This window comes from Oncorhynchus tshawytscha, unplaced genomic scaffold (assembly GCF_018296145.1).
Source record: "Oncorhynchus tshawytscha isolate Ot180627B unplaced genomic scaffold, Otsh_v2.0 Un_contig_2391_pilon_pilon, whole genome shotgun sequence".
NCBI classification, from domain to species: domain Eukaryota; kingdom Metazoa; phylum Chordata; class Actinopteri; order Salmoniformes; family Salmonidae; genus Oncorhynchus; species Oncorhynchus tshawytscha.
This window is the reverse complement of record NW_024609568.1, coordinates 132,760-152,752: the sequence shown is the minus strand read 5'-3', so window position 1 is coordinate 152,752 and position 19,993 is coordinate 132,760. Positions and strand designations below refer to the sequence as shown.

Here is a 19,993-nt window from a genome sequence, read left to right as displayed (position 1 = left end):
ACCTCTAACAGGTCTGATTGGTGTCCAGTCTAGTAACTCCTTTATCACCTCTAACAGGTCTGATTGGTGACCAGTCTAGTAACTCACCTCTAACAGGTCTGATTGGTGACCAATCTAGTAACTCCTTTATCACCTCTAACAGGTCTGATTGGTGACCAGTCTAGTAACTCCTTTATCACCTCTAACAGGTCTGATTGGTGACCAGTCTAGTAACTCCTTTATGACCAGGTGCTAAAGGAGGAACTAAAGTAACATGCAAAAATAACATGCAAAACAGGCTAGAAAAAAAGAGGAGTTTATAACAGAACCTGAATTACTGGTTGTTACTGACGGACACTTGATCATCAAATCAACTTCTCACACGTATCTACAGGGACATCGAGCACCAGAAAAATAGAGATTACATTTATTTAAAAACACCAGGTACCGTAAAAACATTTATGATGCTTTTGGGTGATCTAGTCTGTCTTTACTAAACAAGTTTGATCTAGTCTGTCTTTACTAAACAAGTTAGATCTAGTCTGTCTTTACTAAACAAGTTAGATCTAGTCTGTCCTTACTAAACATGTTAGATCTAGTCTGTCTTTACTTAACAAGTTAGATCTAGTCTGTCTTTACTAAACAAGTTAGATCTGGTCTGTCTTTATTAAACAAGTTAGATCTAGTCTGTCTTTACTAAACAAGTTAGATCTAGTCTGTCTTTACTAAACAAGTTAGATCTAGTCTGTATTTACTAAACAAGTTAGATCTAGTCTGTCTTTACTAAACAAGTTAGATCTAGTCTGTCTTTACTAAACAAGTTAGATCTGGTCTGTCTTTACTAAACAAGTTAGATCTAGTCTGTCCTTACTAAACAAGTTAGATCTAGTCTGTCTTTAACTAAACAAGTTAGATCTAGTCTGTCTTTACTAAACAAGTTAGATCTAGTCTGTCTTTACTAAACAAGTTAGATCTAGTCTGTCTTTACTAAACAAGTTAGATCTAGTCTGTCTTTACTAAACAAGTTAGATCTAGTCTGTCTTTACTAAACAAGTTAGATCTAGTCTGTCTTTACTAAACAAGTTAGATCTAGTCTGTCTTTACTAAACAAGTCTGTCCCCCATCCATCCAAATATATACATTATCATCCCATTTTTTATATGACATTTTTCCTTCTGTTTTTCACTTTGAACTTTAACAGGTATATGTTTAACTATTTAAACCTTTTAACTTTAACAGGTATATGTTTAACTATTTAAACCTTTTAACTTTAACAGGTATATGTTTAACTATTTAAACCTTTTAACTTTAACAGGTATATGTTTAACTATTTAAACCTTTTAACTTTAACAGGTATATGTTTAACTATTTAAACCTTTTAACTTTAACAGGTATATGTTTAACTATTTAAACCTTTTAACTTTAACAGGTATATGTTTAACTATTTAAACCTTTTAACTTTAACAGGTATACTGTTTTGTAACTATTTAAACCTTATAACTTTAACAGGTATACTGTTTTGTAACTATTTAAACCTTTTAACTTTAACAGGTATACTGTGTTTAACTATTTAAACCTTATTTAACAGGTTTGTTTAACTATTTAAACCTTTAACTTTAACAGGTATACTGTTTTGTAACTATTTAAACCTTATAACTTTAACAGGTATACTGTGTTTAACTATTTAAACCTTATAACTTTAACAGGTATACTGTGTTTAACTATTTAAACCTGGCATTCATTGTCATGTAGTTAAATATTTTATTCCCTTTAAGTTTCATGTTCCTGGATCCTTCAGGAGATTCTATTTCAAACTAACACTTGACTCATCCAGGCGTGGTCCCAAATGACACCCTATTCCCCATTGGGTCCTGTTCAAAAGAAGGGCACTATATAGGTAATAGGGTGGCATTTGGGACTCACAGAGAGTGTATTGTCCGTTGATGGATGTGCTGCCAAATTCTTCGAAGTGAAAATGTGCTCAAACCTGCCGGGCTGTTCATGTTCATGACGTTTCATGATAATCGTCAAGAGGGCTCACGTTACTAGGTTACCACAGTTATTTTAGGCCAACGATAACAACTGTCCTATTGTCACTAGTAGAACGAGGAGGCAGGGAAGCGCTACTGAGGTACACAATAGTACATTCTGGTAGACAGAAGGGGCTCTTTGGTAAAAGGGGTGAATTGGTCATCAAAAGAAAGGAGGACCAAGGCACTCTTCATACAATTAATTCAAATGCCTTTAGTTGTAGGTTCAATAGAAACAAAGTTTTAAAAATCCGACGTGTTTCGGCTGCATGGCCTTCGTCAGGGATTTGCTTTCATCAGATTTTTAAAACGTTGTTTCTATTGAACAGGCCCTACAAATAAAGGCATTTTAATGAATGATATGAAGAGTGCCTTGGTCCTCCTTTCTTTTTGATGTCCTATTGTCACGTTCCACAGCAAGAAAACCAAATATGTCAATGTAACAGAAGGGGGAACTAACAAAGATTCACTGACAGCAACCAAAACGACAAGGCTGGGGTTTTAGGAGGGGTTCTGAAAGACACTCATGGTGTCCACTGAACGTTGACTAGCAACAACAACTGGAGCCTAAAAGACACCCACCATGAGACCCACTAAATTCACCAAGAACAGGCAAACAAAATGAAAACACAAACCAAACTTAAAGACATGAAGTACAAAGACAACTGGAGGAGTTAACCCTCCACATCTACCAAGACAACTGAAGGAGTTAACCCTCCACATCTACCAAGACAACTGAAGGAGTTAACCCTCCACATCTACCAAGACAACTGAAGGAGTTAACCCTCCACATCTATCAAGACAACTCCACATCTAAAGGAGTTAACCCTCCACATCTACCAAGACAACTGAAGGAGTTAACCCTCCATCATCCCTCCACATCCATCAAGACAACTGAAGGAGTTAACCCTCCACATCCATCAAGACAACTCTAAAGTTAACCCTCCACATCTACAAGACAACTCTCCACATCTAAGACAACTAGAGTTAACCCTCCACATCTACCAAGACAACTAAAGGAGTTAACCCTCCACATCTATCAAGACAACTAGAGGAGTTAACCCTCCACATCTATCAAGACAACTAAAGGAGTTAACCCTCCACATCTACCAAGACAACTAAAGGAGTTAACCCTCCACATCTACCAAGACAACTAGAGGAGTTAACCCTCCACATCTACCAAGACAACTAGAGGAGTTAACCCTCCACATCTATCAAGACAACTAGAGGAGTTAACCCTCCAAAGACAACTAAAGTTAACCCTCCACATCTATCAAGACAACTAAAGGAGTTAACCCTCCACATCTACCAAGACAACTAAAGGAGTTAACCCTCCACATCTATCAAGACAACTAGAGGAGTTAACCCTCCACATCTATCAAGACAACTAAGGAGTTAACCCTCCACATCTATCAAGACAACTAAAGGAGTTAACCCTCCACATCTACCAAGACAACTAGAGGAGTTAACCCTCCACATCTATCAAGACAACTAAAGGAGTTAACCCTCCACATCTATCAAGACAACTAAGGAGTTAACCCTCCACATCTACCAAGACAACTAAAGTTAACCCTCCACATCTATCACATCTCCACATCTAAAGACAACTAGAGGAGTTAACCCTCCACATCTACCAAGACAACTAAAGGAGTTAACCCTCCACATCTCCACATCTACCAAGACAACTAAAGGAGTTAACCCTCTATCACATCTACCTAAGACAACTAGAGGAGTTAACCCTCCACATCTATCAAGACAACTAAAGGAGTTAACCCTCCACATCTACCAAGACAACTAAAGGAGTTAACCCTCCACATCTATCACATCTACATCTATCAGACAACTAGAGGAGTTAACCCTCCACATCTATCAAGACAACTAGAGGAGTTAACCCTCCACATCTACCAAGACAACTAAAGGAGTTAACCCTCCACATCTACCAAGACAACTAGAGGAGTTAACCCTCCACATCTAACAACTCCACATCTACCAAGACAACTAGAGGAGTTAACCCTCCACATCTACCAAGACAACTAAAAATACACCTGGAGTTAACCCTCCACATCTACTAAGACAACTAAAGGAGTTAACCCTCCACATCTACCAAGACAACTAAAGGAGTTAACCCTCCACATCTACCAAGACAACTAGAGGAGTTAACCCTCCACATCTACCTGGGCCAGACACCTAAGGAGTTAACCTCCACATCTCTCAAGACAACTAGAGGAGTTAACCCTCCACATCTACCAAGACAACTAAAGGTGTTAACCCTCCACTCTATCAAGACAACTGGGAGTTAACCCTCCACATCTACCAAGACAACTAAAGGAGTTAACCCTCCACATCTATCAAGACAACTGAAGGAGTTATCAGACAACTAGGAGGTGTTAACCCTCCACATCCATTAAAGGAGTTAACATCCAGTCTATGTGATGTTGGAGTTAACCCACCACATCTATCCAGACAACTAGAGGAGTTAACCCTCCACATCTATAAGCATAGCCTGAAACTAATTAGCATTAACCCTCCACATCTAAAGACAACTAAAATGTTAACCTTTTCACAAATCACTATATTGAGACACAGCTTAGCGTTTTGTTAATCACACTGTCATCTCAGATTTTCAAAATATGGCCTACAGCCTACGCTAGACAAGCATTTGTGTGAGTTTAACCTAGCATCACCCTGCTAGCACAGGCACATTTTCATGAAAATAAGAAAAGCAATCAAATTAAATCATTTACCTTTGAAGAACTAGATGTTTTCACTCACGAGACTCCCAGTTAGATAGCCAAAAAATATTATTTTTGTAGGCAAAATAGCTCACTTGTTCTTCACGTTTGGCTGAGAAATCGACCGGAAAATTCACTACAACTCCACATTTTTCCAAATAGCTCCATAGACAGAAATATGGCAAATGTTGTTTGGAATCAATCCTCACAGGTGTTTTTCACATATCTATTGGATAATATATCCACCAGGACAATTGGTTTCTCATTAGAAGGGCCAGATTGGAATAATGGCTACCTCTGTACTTTATGCGAGATTTTCTCTGGGAGCATCATGTGACCACTTGCTCAATGTAGCCCCTACGGGTATTCTTCAACATAAATGCGTAAAAATACGTCACAATGCTGTAGAGGAGCATTGGCATGCAGCGCTTTCAAAATATGGGGCACTTCCTGATTGGATTTTTATCTGGGTTTCGCCTGTAACATCAGTTCTGTTGCACTCACAGACAATATCTTTGCAGTTTTGGAAACGTTAGTGTTTTCTATCCAAAGCTGTCAATTATATGCATCATCTTATATGCAGTCGAGCATCTTGTCGTGACAAAATATCCCGTTTAAAACAGGAACATTTTTTATCCAAAAATGAAATACCGCCCCCAGAGTTTCAAGAGGTTTTAAGTCTATCACTATGATTATTGTTTAATTATGTCTGTTTCTCCCCCCCCTCTCTCTCTCTCTCTCTCTCTCTCTCTCTCTCTCTCTCTCTCTCCTCTCTCTATTCATCTCTCTCTCCCCCCCCCAGGGGTACCATGGTTCAAACATTGAACAATATGGAGGAGCTTAGAAATTCTTTGTTTGGTCGTCCCTCCCCAGGCACGGACTCAAGCTCCTTTTCTGGTTCGCCAACGATTACATCGTCTTCAAAAATGACAACCAGATGGTTGCAAATTACGACCCCAAAGAGGGAGACTTTGGTTTCCATCGCTTCAAGAACAGACTTGATTGTGAAAACAACGTATGCAAGAGGCTGCTTCCTTATGGTGGCCCATTCTATGAGGTGGGCAACCTCCACCTCACAGCATCTGATTCCATGCCTGAGTACGTCAGTGAGGACAACACTGGTGACATAGATACCAGCAACATGGACCGCCTCATCATCAGTATGCGTTCAGACAGGATAGTAGATAAGGTCTATGTGACCCAACACGAAGACCTGAGGAACTTCAACCCGGTCAACACCTATCGCATCAGCAGGGGGTTGCTCATGATCATATGTGGCCATCCATTGAGTAACTTCCTGGAACAGGCGGGCTATTCCGCCCATGAGCAAAATGTAATTATTGATCAGGGCATCGCCCCCAGGAGTCTGGGGATACCAGGATTGATATGGACGGTGGATCCAGAGCTCCACCCAGAGCTGCACCCAGAGCTCCACCCAGAGCTGCACCAGGCTTCTGGGAAAGCTACTGTACCATACTGTAACCAGGCTTCTGGGAAAGCTACTGTACCATACTGTAACCAGGCTTCTGGGAAAGCTACTGTACCATACTGTAACCAGGCTTCTGGGAAAGCTACTGTACCATACTGTAACCAGGCTTCTGGGAAAGCTACTGTACCATACTGTAGATCAGTGTCCTTTAGTCCTGGTCCTGGGGACCCTGAAGGGGGGAACTTTTTAGTTTATTACCCCAGCATATTGCTGTTCATTATGGTATGTTCATTTTCACTAATACATTTAGTCATTTATCAGACACTCTTATCCAGAGTGACTTCAGTGCATTAAACTAAAGGCAGATAAACAACAACATCCTGTATCACATAGGAAGTCAACTGTTTCTGTTACCATTACTGAGAGGGTTGTTGCTGTTGGGGTCTGCTATTGGCTAAAATACTTCTGTATTTTAAAATACAAACTACATGCATTTTAATTAAATACACTTCAAAATACACGTATTTTGTTGTTTATTTTCAAACATTGATGTTTATGTTATTTTGTCATTGTATTTTGACATTTTCCTCTTTCCCTTGTTGTGATCAATGTAGTTTCCTCTTCACTTCAACCCAAAACATGTGATGACATTAAATCAATGTGGAAAAGGCTGATTGGATTTGCAAGTCAACTACATAAGACCATTTCATCTAGTGGCCGACAATGAATGCAACAAGTAATCATTCTCTAATTCTTTAGAGGCTAATTCATTGAGTCTATATACCAACTCTATACACCAATGAATGCAACAAGTAGTCATTCTCTAATTCTTTAGAGGCTAATTCATTGAGTCTATATACCAACTCTATACACCAAATCTATATACCAGTCTACCAAGTCTATATACCAGTCTACCAAGTCTATATACCAAATCTATATACCAGTCTAACAAGTCTATATACCAGTCTACCAAGTCTATATACCACATTTATATACCAGTCTACCAAGTCTATAAACCAAGTAATCATTCTCTAATTCTTTAGAGGCTAATTCATTGAGTCTATATACCAAATCTAGAGTCAATCTGATCTATGGTTCATGAGTAGATGTTTGAAGTATGTTTTAGCAGTAGCATGTGTGCTAACATGCATCTATATGTACAGTGAGGCATATTTAACATAGCAACAATTTTTTTCTCAAAACCATTAAATACTAAAAATCTGAAGTGAATCTGATGTATGGCTCATAAAGGAGAAGATGGTTCCAAATGGTTTTGAACATTAGTTCTACATATGCAAATCATGATTTGTTAATAGTTTCCTTGTTTTTTTAGAGATATCAGTACAACATTCAGTGTGGTTCATCTTAGAGACGTCCATGATAGGGATGACAAGTTTCAAGTTGATAGGCCACTGTGGAGTGGATTTACAGGGATTTAAATGGTAAAATCAGCTTTGTGTTGAAGATGTGTGTGGTTTAACGGCGCTGGTTGGAGCTGCATCCAGGGGCGGCAGGGTGGCCTAGTGGTTAGAGCGTTGGACTAGTAACCGAAAGGTTGCAAGTTCGAATCCCGAGCTGACAAATCTGTCATTCTGCCCCTGAACAGGCAGTTAACCCACTGTTCCTAGGCCGTCATTGAAAATAAGAATTTGTTCTTAACTGACTTGCCTAGTAAAATAAAGGTAAAATAAAAAATTAAATAAAAATGTGTTTCTACATGATCCTCTCCCTCCACCTTGTGGCCACAGATGGAACAGCACTCCTGACTGAAGAGGAGAAAGAGATGGAGAGTGATGGAGAAAAACAAAGAGAGGTATGAAGACGCCGACACACATCAGGTCACGTTGATACAGCCTCCCTGTGTTATGTGGTCTAGTCCAGGCAGTATTATGTGGTGTAATCCAGGCAGTATTATGTGGTGTAATCCAGGCAGTATTATGTGGTGTAATCCAGGCAGTAAAATGTGGTGTAATCCAGGCAGTACTATGTGGTGTAATCCAGGCAGTACTATGTGTTGTAATCCAGGCAGTATTATGTGGTGTAATCCAGGCAGTATTATGTGGTGTAATCCAGGCAGTATTATATGTGTTGTGTGTTGTGTCATGTCTTTGGCTATTCCGGATTAAGTGATATGACATGCTATTCCATAAAATAATTTCTCCGTAATTAATATTACCTGATTGAGCTAATCATGTAAATGTAATTAACTAGAGAGTCGGGGCACCACAAAATAATATTTATAGAGCTGTTATCTTCCGAATAAACTCTTAAAGACCTAGTAATATTTTACATCAATAGCAGTCAATATTAATCGTCACCTTAATTCAGTCTCATCTGAAAGTTATAAATTCTTGGCTATCTTCACGAACCCTGGCTAACAAGATGAATCAGCAATACAAAATGGGGTTTAATTATTTATTTACTCAATACCTAACTAATCACACAGAATTACACATACACATAATTAATCATAACTTGATTACAAATTACGTCATAAAGGAAAACGTCCTAGCGGGTTGAACAGATATGACAGCTTGTTACACAAAAGAAAAGGGGCTGGGTTTGAGTGAAAGAGCGGGAAGACTGAGGAACAAAGGCGAAGCTGTGCTATCGTACAGTATCTTATGCATTCTAAATTTGGAAAAGGAAAATGCGATAAATATTTACTCTGAGCTGCGCTTCAGTAGGTTGGTGGTAGATGGAAGGCCATGTTGTCAAACCGAGTCCTTTGTCCTTTGAAGAATGTCTCTGGTGGTCAATTGGATACGTTGTAGTAACGTCGTTGTGTGATAGACGGGATACTCTGTCTGTTCCTTCCTAACCCTCGTTTGCAGCTGCTGTTGGTAACTCAACGGCTAGGAGGCATCACTTCTGTAGTGAATAAGAGTTCAAAGTTCATACCATTCGCAACCAAAGCTCACGCTGATGTTGGCTTCGTTCTGTAGTTATTATCTGAACCATTCTGACATCGGACCGTCGTCCTCAAGTCCTCGGAACAGGAGGTTATATTGTCGTCAAGGCTTTATTTTGGAAGGGAGAGGAGGGCGTGTTTGAAATTTTTTATAGCCCATGTCCCTTCACAGGGCGGGCCACTGATTGAGCTGAGCCCTACCTTATGAAAACCCAAATCTCACATTTTAGAAGCTAAAATCACATTTCATCCCGTCACAAATCATTTCATATTCAAACATTTAAATTGAACAACAATTCCATGTGAATCCGTTAACTCTGATGTGTAGACTTTCCACTGTAGAGTTTATGTCATCTTATCATTGATGTGAATGTCTCAGATGACAACCGAACTGACATCATATTCATTAAGTACCACCGCATATGTTCAATTGGTCGGATTACCAGAATATAGTTCATTCCCCCCACCTTCTGATGTTCCCAGAATCTCTATGTTAACCAAGGGGTTTGCAAATGTAACATCAGTAGGGTAGAGGTATTTATGACTGTCATAAACCTACCCCCAGGCCAACGTCATGACAGTTGCATGTTGTTTTGTGTGTGTGTTGCGTTTAGCTTTTTGTGTGTGTGTGTGTGTGTTGCGTTTTGTGTGTGTGTTGAGTTTAGTGTGTGTTGCATGTTGTATATGTGCACATGTGTGTTGCTGATAAGTTGCTTCCTGGCTGAGAATCTGTTTATCAAGCACCACATTCATTCATCCCTCCATCCTCTCCTCCTCTTCTCCTCGTGCATCCATCACATGATACTGCATCATCACAAGGCCATGAGTGGTCAGCAGCGTCCTATGATGTCATATCCTGTCCCAGTAGTTCAAAGTTAAAAAGCTTAATGTCCAACGAAGGGTTACACAAAGGAAGTGTCCAAAATGGCACCCTATTCCTTATTTAGTGCACTACTTTTAACCAGAGCCATGGCACCCTATTCCCTATTTAGTGCACTACTTTTAACCAGGGCCTTGGCACCCTATTCCCTATTTAGTGCACTACTTTTAACCAGGGCCTTGGCACCCTATTCCCTATTTAGTGCACTACTTTTGACCAGAGCCATGGCACCCTATTCCCTATTTATTGCACTACTTTTGACCAGGACCTTGGCACCCTATTCCTTATTTAGTGCACTACTTTTAACCAGAGCCATGGCACCCTATTCCCTACACAGTGCACTACTTTTGACCAGGGCCTTGGCACCCTATTCCTTATTTAGTGCACTACTTTTGACCAGGGCCATGGCACCCTATTCCCTACACAGTGCACTACTTTTGACCAGGGCCCATAATTCGGCTGCCTTTTGGGATGCAAACAGACAGCCTCAAACATCATCCGATCCCCACATCAGCCCTACGTCATTCTCATCCCTCTTCTGTCTTCCAGCTTCGCTCCTCATATCCTTTCACAACATTTGTTTTGAAATGAAAGGAGTTGAAAGGGTTTTTATTTCTGTAGCTCTTTGTCTTTAGTAGAGTATTCACTGCCTTGGTGCCCCTGGCCGTTTGATCTGGCCCCTTGATCTGGGAGGTGGTGACGTGGCTGAGTTTACCCGATTCAGGAGCCTCCTGGCTGGGGAGGGCTCAGACCAGGCCAGCCTCCCTACACATCAGGTAGAACTGACCTCTCTCTGAGATGAGGTTGGAGGGAGAGTCCATCTCTGTGATCAGACCTCGGTCCATCACTATCACCCTGCAGAGAGGGAGAGGGGGGGGGAGAGAGAGAAGTAGAGGGAGGAAGGGAGAGAGAGAGTGAGGGAAAGATAGAGGGGAGAGAGGGAGAGGGAAGAAGAGAGAGAGGGAGAGGGAGAGCGAAGTAGAGAGAGAGACCATTCACTCTGATGTGTGTTCATATATATATATATATATATATATATATATATATATATATATATATATATATATATATATATATATATATATACTGTGCCTTGCGAAAGTATTCGGCCCCCTTGAACTTTGCGACCTTTTGCCACATTTCAGGCTTCAAACATAAAGATATAAAACTGTATTTTTTTGTGAAGAATCAACAACAAGTGGGGCACAATCATGAAGTGGAACGACATTTGTTGGATATTTCAAACTTGTTTAACAAATCAAAAACTGAAAAATTGGGCGAGCAAAATTATTGTAGAGTCAACATGGGCCAGCATCCCTGTGGAACCCTTTCAACACCTTGTAGAGTCAACATGGTCCAGCATCCCTGTGGAACACTTTCAACACCTTGTAGAGTCAACATGGGCCAGCATCCCTGTGGAACACTTTCAACACCTTGTAGAGTCAACATGGGCCAGCATCCCTGTGGAACACTTTCAACACCTTGTAGAGTCAAGCATGGGCCAGCATCCCCTGTGGAACACTTTCAACACCTTGTGGAGTCCACGCCCTGACGAATTGAGGCTGTTCTGATGGCAAACGGGGTGCAACTCAAAATTAGGAAGTTGTTCCGAATGTTTTATACAATAGAAGTGTGTATAAATTACCTGGTGTAGTCCATGATAGTACTGAGTCAGTCTATAAATTACCTGGTGAATTACCTGGTGTAGTCCATGATAGTACTGAGTTAGTCTATATATTACCTGGTGTAGTCCATGATAGTATTGAGTCTGTAAATTACCTGGTGAATTACCTGATGGTCATGATAGTACTGCAGTCATCAAACTGGGTTCTGATGGTCCATGGACTGGAGTCAGGTTGTCTGTCTCCTGGTCCACAGCAGCTGTGGCCTCATCCAGAACCAAGATAGTTTGTCTTCCTCAGGATGGTCAGGACAGTGCAGTCACCAGCTGGGTTCTGATGGTGGACTGGATCAGGTTGTCCCAGGTCCACAGCAGCTGTGGCCTCATCCAGAACCAAGATTATGTTAATGGGAGGGCTCGAGAGAGACAGAGCTGGCGCTGACCCAGACTGGAGAGATGGGAGAGAGAGAGAGAGAGAGAGATATGTTAATGAGAGAGAGAGAGAGGGAGAGAGAGAGAGAGAGAGAGATACAAAGAAAGGAGAGGGGAAAGAGAGAGAGAGAGAGGGAGAGAGAGAGAGAGAGAGAGAGAGAGAGATACAAAGAAAGGAGAGAGAGAAGGAAGGAGGGAAGAAGCGAGGGAAGAGAGAGAGAGAAGAGATAGAGAGGAGAAAGTGAAGATGAGAGGGATGAGAGAGAGAGGACCAGATGACATCACAAGGAGGAATCGGGGGGGAGTATAAAAAAAAAGTTACATAGAGTTACATAGAGTCTATAAAAAGTTACATAGAGTTACATAGAGTCTATAAAAAGCTACATTGAGGGATACAGAGCCTTGTGTACCTGAGGTTCTCTCCTCCCTCTGAACACTCGTGGTTGAGTTTGTCCGGCAGGCCCGACACAAAGCTCTTGAGATGGGAGAGCTCCAGGGCTCTCCACACCTCCTCATCAGAGTAGCCATCGAAGGGGTCCAGATTCATCCTCAGAGACCCAGAGAACAGCACTGGGTCCTGGAGGAGGGAGGGAGGGAGAGGAAGAGAGAGAGGGGGGGGGAGAGAGAGAACATTGCCATGCATACCATAATTACCTCTATGTTAGAGGATATCTCAGAGGCCTGCAGAAAGTGTTTTTTTACCTGTGGTGTGTGTGTGTGTGTGTTTATTATATGTGTGTGTGTGTTACCTGTGGTGTGTGTGTGTGTGTTTATTATATGTGTGTGTGTGTTACCTGTGGTGTGTGTGTGTTTATTATATGTGTGTGTGTGTTTACCTGTGGTGTGTGTGTGTGTGTTGTTTATTATATGTGTGTGTGTGTTACCTGTGGTGTGTGTGTGTGTGTGTTTATTATATGTGTGTGTGTGTTACCTGTGGTGTGTGTGTGTGTGTTTATTGTATGTGTGTGTGTGTTACCTGTGGTGTGTGTGTGTGTGTTTATTATATGTGTGTGTGTGTGTTACCTGTGGTGTGTGTGTGTTTGTTTATGTGTGTGTGTGTGTTACCTGTGGTGTGTGTGTGTGTGTTTATTATATGTGTGTGTGTGTTACCTGTGGTGTGTGTGTGTGTGTGTTATATGTGTGTGTGTGTTACCTGTGGTGTGTGTGTGTGTGTTTATTATATGTGTGTGTGTGTTACCTGTGGTGTGTGTGTGTTTATTGTATGTGTGTGTGTGTGTTACCTGTGGTATGATGGTGATCCTGGAGCGTAGCTCGTGCAGTCCGATCTGGGCGATGTTTATCCCGTCTATATAGATCTCTCCCTTCGCTGCTTCCAGAATCCGGAATATTCCCAATGCCAGAGACGACTTCCCTGCTCCAGTCCTGCCCACTATCCCAACCTGGAGAGAGGAGGGAGGAGGGAGAGGGGGAGGGAGAGGCAGAGAGAGAGAGGAAGGGAGAGAAGGAGAGAGGAGGAGAGAGTGGGAGAGGAGGATAGAGGAGTAGAGAGTGGGAGGGGGGAGAGAGAGTGGGAGAGGAGGATAGAGGAGGAGGGAGGGGAGGAGAGAGTGGGACAGGAGGATAGAGGAGGAGAGAGTGGGAGGGGGGAGTAGAGAGTGGGAGAGGAGGATAGAGGAGGAGAGAGTGGGAGGGGGAGTAGAGAGTGGGAGAGGAGGATAGAGGAGTAGAGAGTGGGAGGGGGAGTAGAGAGTGGGAGAGGAGGATAGAGGAGGAGGGAGGGGAGGAGAGAGTGGGACAGGAGGATAGAGGAGGAGGATAGAGGAGGAGAGAGTGGGAGAGGAGGATAGAGGAGGAGAGAGTAGGAGAGGAGGATAGAGGAGGAGAGAGTGGGAGGGAGGGGAGGAGAGAGAGTTTAGAAAGAATGAATCCGAACATTATCTCACTATAACACCATAAAACAGAGGACGCTTCCCAAAGGACCTGGTCTAAAGTAGTGCACTATGTAGGGAATAGGGTCTAAAGTAGTGCACTACATAGGGAATAGGGTCTAAAGTAGTGCACTATGTAGGGAATAGGGTCTAAAGTAGTGCACTATGTAGGGAATAGGGTGCTCTGGTAAACCAGTATCTCTATCTCCTACCTTATCTCTCTCCTGTCCAGTCCTATACCCATATCATCCTAACAACCTCATTACTCCATTATCTCCCTATAACACAGTATCTCTATCTCCTACCTTATCTCTCTCCTGTCCAGTCCTATACCCATATCCTCCTAACGACCTCATTACTCCATTATCTCCCTATAACACAGTATCTCTATCTCCTACCTTATCTCTCTCCTGTCCAGTCCTATATCCTCCATTATCTCCCTATAATACAGTATGTCTACCCCCGACCTTCTCTTTCTCCTGAATGCTGAGGGAAATTCCTTTCAGGGCCCAGTCCAGTCCTTTACGGTACTGCAGTCCGTATTCCTCCAGTTCTATGGTACCGTGGGTGGGCCAGGCCAGCGGGAGCATGCTGCCTTCTATGGTCCATGGAGCCTGGGCAGGGGAGGAGGAGGGAGAGGAGGGGGACAGGTGATGGCATCCATAGAATTACATATTAGAACACTGGATCTCTGAGATGGTATCCATAGAATTACATATTAGAACACTGGATCTCTGTGATGGCATCCATAGAATTACATATTAGAACACTGGATCTCTGTGATGGTATCCATAGAATTACATATTAGAACACTGGATCTCTGTGATGGTATCCATAGAATTACATATTAGAACACTGGATCTCTGTGATGGCATCCATAGAATTACATATTAGAACACTGGATCTCTGTGATGTCATCTCCCATCAAGACCTCAGCAACAAGGCAACAGAAGGTTCTGTAATTAATTTAAAAACATTAACCACATCAGAAACACAGGCAGTTAATGAGAGCACAGAACAGTGAGATTATGTCTAGAAATAAACACACATTTTCATTCATTAAAACTATTTTTAAACTACGACTGTCCCATTGAGATAAATAATCTTTCATTCTTTAGAAGATCACATTTTCAAGTGGCACCTGACCAGTGAACTAGATCCTCTCTATGAGGGGTAGGATAGTATAGTTTTCACCTGACCAGTGAACTAGATCCTCTCTGTGAGGGTAGGATAGTATAGTTTACACCTGACCAGTGAACTAGATCCTCTCTGTGAGGGGTAGGATAGTGTAGTTTTCACCTGACCAGTGAACTAGATCCTCTCTTTAGATCCTCTCTGTGAGGGGTAGGATAGAGGGTAGGATAGTATAGTTTAGACCAGTTTACACCTGACCAGTAAACTAGATCCTCTCTTTGAGGGGTAGGATAGTATAGTTTACACCTGACCAGTAAACTAGATCCTCTCTGTGAGGGGTAGGATAGTATAGTTTATAGCTGACCAGTGAAATAGATCCTCTCTATGAGGGGTAGGATAGTATAGTTTACACCTGACCAGTAAACTAGATCCTCTCTTTGAGGGTAGGATAGTATAGTTTACACCTGACCAGTAAACTAGATCCTCTCTTTGAGGGGTAGGATAGTATAGTTTACACCTGACCAGTAAACTAGATCCTCTCTGTGAGGGGTAGGATAGTATAGTTTACACCTGACCAGTAAAGTATCTCCTTTATATGAGGGTAGGATAGTATAGTTTACACCTGACCAGTGAACTAGATCCTCTCTTTGAGGGGTAGGATAGTATAGTTTACACCTGACCAGTAAACTAGATCCTCTCTTTGAGGGTAGGATAGTATAGTTTTACAGCCACTCACCTCCTTTGGTGTGTCAGCGTACTCCTTAACTCTCTCCACGGACACAATGTTGTTCTCTACATCAGTCCAGGACCTCACGATCCAGCTCAGAATACCTGTCACCTACACATCACAGGTTGTCACAGGTTACTGCTGTGTGTGTGTGTCTGTGTGTGTGTGTTTGTTTGTTTGTTTGTTTGTTTGTTTGTTTGTACCTGTAGTGAGTGTGACACAGCCAGTCCTACTATACCAGGGCTCAGTGTGTCTCTGCCCATCACAGCTAAGGTGGCTGCTGCCAGCACCAACAGATTCCCCAGGAACTCTAGGTTCACAGCCAGCCACCTGGACACACACACACACATGTAACAGAAGACAGAGCGATCAGAGAGGAACATGTTCCAGGAACTCGAGGTTCACCTGCAGACTGCGCAGGTCAGAGGTCAGGGGTTAAGATGACACAGGGGTCATAGCTCAGGTGCCTTATGTATCAAACGTATCAGAGTAGTATCCAGGATTCATTTTTTTCCATTTGGATCACAATGAACAAGATTCCCTGGACAGGAAGGGAACTGGACAGGAAGGGAACTGATCCCTACTCTCATAGAAAACAGGATTCCATGGACAGGAAGGGAACTGACCCCTACTCTCATAGAAAACAGGATTCCATGGACAGGAAGGGAACTGACCCCTACCCTCATAGAAAACAGGATTCCATGGACAGGAAGGGAACTGACCCCTACCCTCATAGAAAACAGGATTCCATGGACAGGAAGGGAACTGACCCCTACCCTCATAGAAAACAGGATTCCCTGGACAGGAAGGGAACTGATCCCTACTCTCATAGAAAACAGGATTCCCTGGACAGGAAGGGAACTGACCCCTACCCTCATAGAAAACAGGATTCCATGGACAGGAAGGGAACTGATCCCTACCCTCATAGAAAACAGGATTCCATGGACAGGAAGGGAACTGATCCCTACCCTCATAGAAAACAGGATTCCCTGGACAGGAAGGGAACTGATCCCTACCCTCATAGAAAACAGGATTCCCTGGACAGGAAGGGAACTGATCCCTACTCTCATAGAAAACAGGAATCCAAAAGGGTTATTGGTCTGTCCCCATAGAGGAACGCCTTTTGGGTTCCAGGTAGAACTCTTTTGAGTTCCAGGTAGAACCCTCTTGGGTTCCAGGTAGAACTCTTTTGGGTTCCAGGTAAAATTCCTTTCGGTTCCAGGTAGAACTCCTTTCGGTTCCATCTGTAAAAACGTTTCTACATGGAACCCAAAAGGGTTATACCTGCAACCTTTAAGGGTTCTTCAGAGGGTTCTCCTATGGGAACAGCCGGAGAACCCTTGACGGTTCTAGATTAGCCTAACTACTCTGAGATGCTTGGTACATACCACACCAGATTACAGTGACTACTGCAGTTAGTTAGATAATACACCACACCAGATTACAGTGACTACTGCAGTTAGTTAGATAATACACCACACCAGATTACAGTGACTACTGCAGTTAGTTAGATAATACACCACACCAGATTACAGTGACTACTGCAGTTAGTTAGATAATACACCACACCAGATTACAGTGACTGCTGTAGTTAGTTAGATAATACACACCACACCAGATTACAGTGACTACTGCAGTTAGTTAGATAATACATACCACACCAGATTACAGTGACTACTGCAGTTAGTTAGATAATACACCACACCAGATTACAGTGACTACTGCAGTTAGTTAGATAATACACCACACCAGATTACAGTGACTACTGCAGTTAGTTAGATAATACACCACACCAGATTACAGTGACAACTGTAGTTAGTTAGATAATACACCACACCAGATTACAGTACTGTGGTTAATTAGATAATACACCACACCAGATTACAGTGACTACTGTAGTTAGTTAGATAATACACCACACCAGATTACAGTACTGTGGTTAATTAGATAATACACCACACCAGATTACAGTACTGTAGTTAATCAGATTAAGGTCCCATGTTCTATCCATGTAATCATAGACTTTTCATAATTTCAAATATGTTAACATTAGTCAAAAATACTTGTAGAAAGCATGTAGAACACCTACACCTACCTGGTGGCTACGAAGCGGGGGAAGTACGCTGTCTGGTTGTGGTCAATGCGTCCGTTAGCCTGCAGGATGAAGCGCTCCTGCTCTGAGAAGGCCCTGACCACACTGGCCCCCTGGACCGTCTCATTGAAGTGGGTGTAGATGGGAGAACGACTGACTGCCTCTAGCCGACGGAGCTGGCACGATGTTGCCACGTAAAAACTCTACAGGAGAGATGGGGGTCGGGGGGGGGGGGTATATAGAAGGCAAATTAATCTTAGTCTGACTGGCAGACAGATATTCAGAGGACAGGCAGGCAGGCAGGCATTCAAAGGGGCAGGCAAGCAGGCATTCAAAGGGGCAGGCAGGCATTCAACCGGGAAGGCAGGCATTCAGAGGGACAGACAGGCAGGCAGACAGACATTTAGAGGGACAGACAGGCAGGCAGGCAGACATTCAGAGGGACAGACAGGCAGGCAGGCAGACATTTAGAGGGACAGACAGGCAGGCAGGCAGACATTCGGAGGGACAGACAGGCAGGCAGACAGACATTTAGAGAGACAGACAGGCAGGCAGACATTTAGAGAGACAGACAGGCAGACAGACAGACAGGCAGACAGGCAGACAGGCAGGCAGGCAGGCAGGCAGACAGGCAGACAGACAGACAGGCAGACAGGCAGACCGGCAGACAGGCAGACAGACAGACAGACAGACAGACAGACAGACAGACAGACAGACAGACAGACAGGCAGACAGACAGACAGACAGACAGTGTATTTTACAGATTGACCCTGTGAAGAGGATCTGGGTTCTAGTAATGTATATTTGATTGTCTGGAATTTAAAATAATTTTTCTCTCTATTTGAGTATTTTCAAATCCACAACCCAACGTAAATATTTCAGTATTTCAATGGCTATTTTTATAAAACCAAATAGTCTACCAAATTGTATTTGAGAGTATTTTCAAATACTTATTTCAAATACTATTCAAATACCTGGGTTAAATGCATGGGCAAATAATATCCAAGTGTATTTACAAATACGTTCAAATATTAAATATGAATACTTACTTCATACGTATGTGGAAATAATTGAGATATTTTACATAGTATTTAACCCAGCTCTACTGTAATCCTACCTGTATGAATGAAATACTACTTGAACCCAGCTCTACTGTAATCCTACCTGTAATGAATGAATCCTACCTGTATAGTATTGAACCCAGCTCTACTGTATTCCTACCTGTATGAATGAAATAGTATTGAACCCAGCTCTACTGTAATCCTACCTGTATGAATGAAATAGTATTGAACCCAGCTCTACTGTAATCCTACCTGTATGAATGAAATAGTATTGAACCCAGCTCTACTGTATTCCTACCTGTATGAATGAAATAGTATTGAACCCAGCTCTACTGTAATCCTACCTGTATGAATGAAATAGTATTGAACCCAGCTCTACTGTAATCCTACCTGTATGAATGAAATAGTATTTGAACCCAGCTCTACTGTAATCCTACCTGTATGAATGAAATAGTATTGAACCCAGCTTTACTGTAATCCTACCTGTATGGATGAAATAGTATTTGAACCCAGCTCTACTGTAATCCTACCTGTATGAATGAAATAGTATTTGAACCCAGCTCTACTGTAATCCTACCTGTATGAATGAAATAGTATTGAACCCAGCTCTACTGTAATCCTACCTGTATGAATGAAATAGTATTTGAACCCAGCTCTACTGTAATCCTACCTGTATGAATGAAATAGTATTGAACCCAGCTCTACTGTAATCCTACCTGTATGAATGAAATAGTATTGAACCCAGCTCTACTGTAATCCTACCTGTATGAATGAAATAGTATTGAACCCAGCTTTACTGTAATCCTACCTGTATGGATGAAATAGTATTTGAACCCAGCTCTACTGTAATCCTACCTGTATGAATGAAATAGTATTTGAACCCAGCTCTACTGTAATCCTACCTGTATGAATGAAATACTACTTGAACCCAGCTCTACTGTAATCCTACCTGTATGAATGAAATAGTATTTGAACCCAGCTCTACTGTAATCCTACCTGTATGAATGAAATAGTATTGAACCCAGCTCTACTGTAATCCTACCTGTATGAATGAAATAGTATTGAACCCAGCTCTA

The 19,993-nt window shown here is 42.1% G+C and overlaps 1 protein-coding gene and 1 pseudogene across 1 annotated transcript; one reads left to right on the top strand and one right to left on the bottom strand.

Annotated features, from left to right (window-relative positions):
• Window positions 1-258: 258 nt before the first annotated feature.
• On the top strand, window positions 259-7,936 carry LOC121845165. Its single transcript, XM_042315942.1, has 3 exons — window positions 259-423; window positions 5,544-6,353; window positions 7,919-7,936. Exons 2-3 carry the CDS (start codon window positions 5,679-5,681, stop codon window positions 7,934-7,936), a joined length of 693 nt encoding a protein of 230 aa, XP_042171876.1. The 5' UTR covers window positions 259-423; window positions 5,544-5,678.
• A 2,634-nt stretch (window positions 7,937-10,570) lies between these two features.
• LOC112242049 overlaps window positions 10,571-19,993 on the bottom strand; it is a 77,790-nt pseudogene continuing 68,367 nt past the window's right edge.

What these genes read in the sequence shown, in the direction of transcription:
- LOC121845165 (XM_042315942.1), top strand. Translation starts at nt 5,679, where the DNA reads ATGGTTGCAAATTACGACCCCAAAGAGGGAGACTTTGGTTTCCATCGC.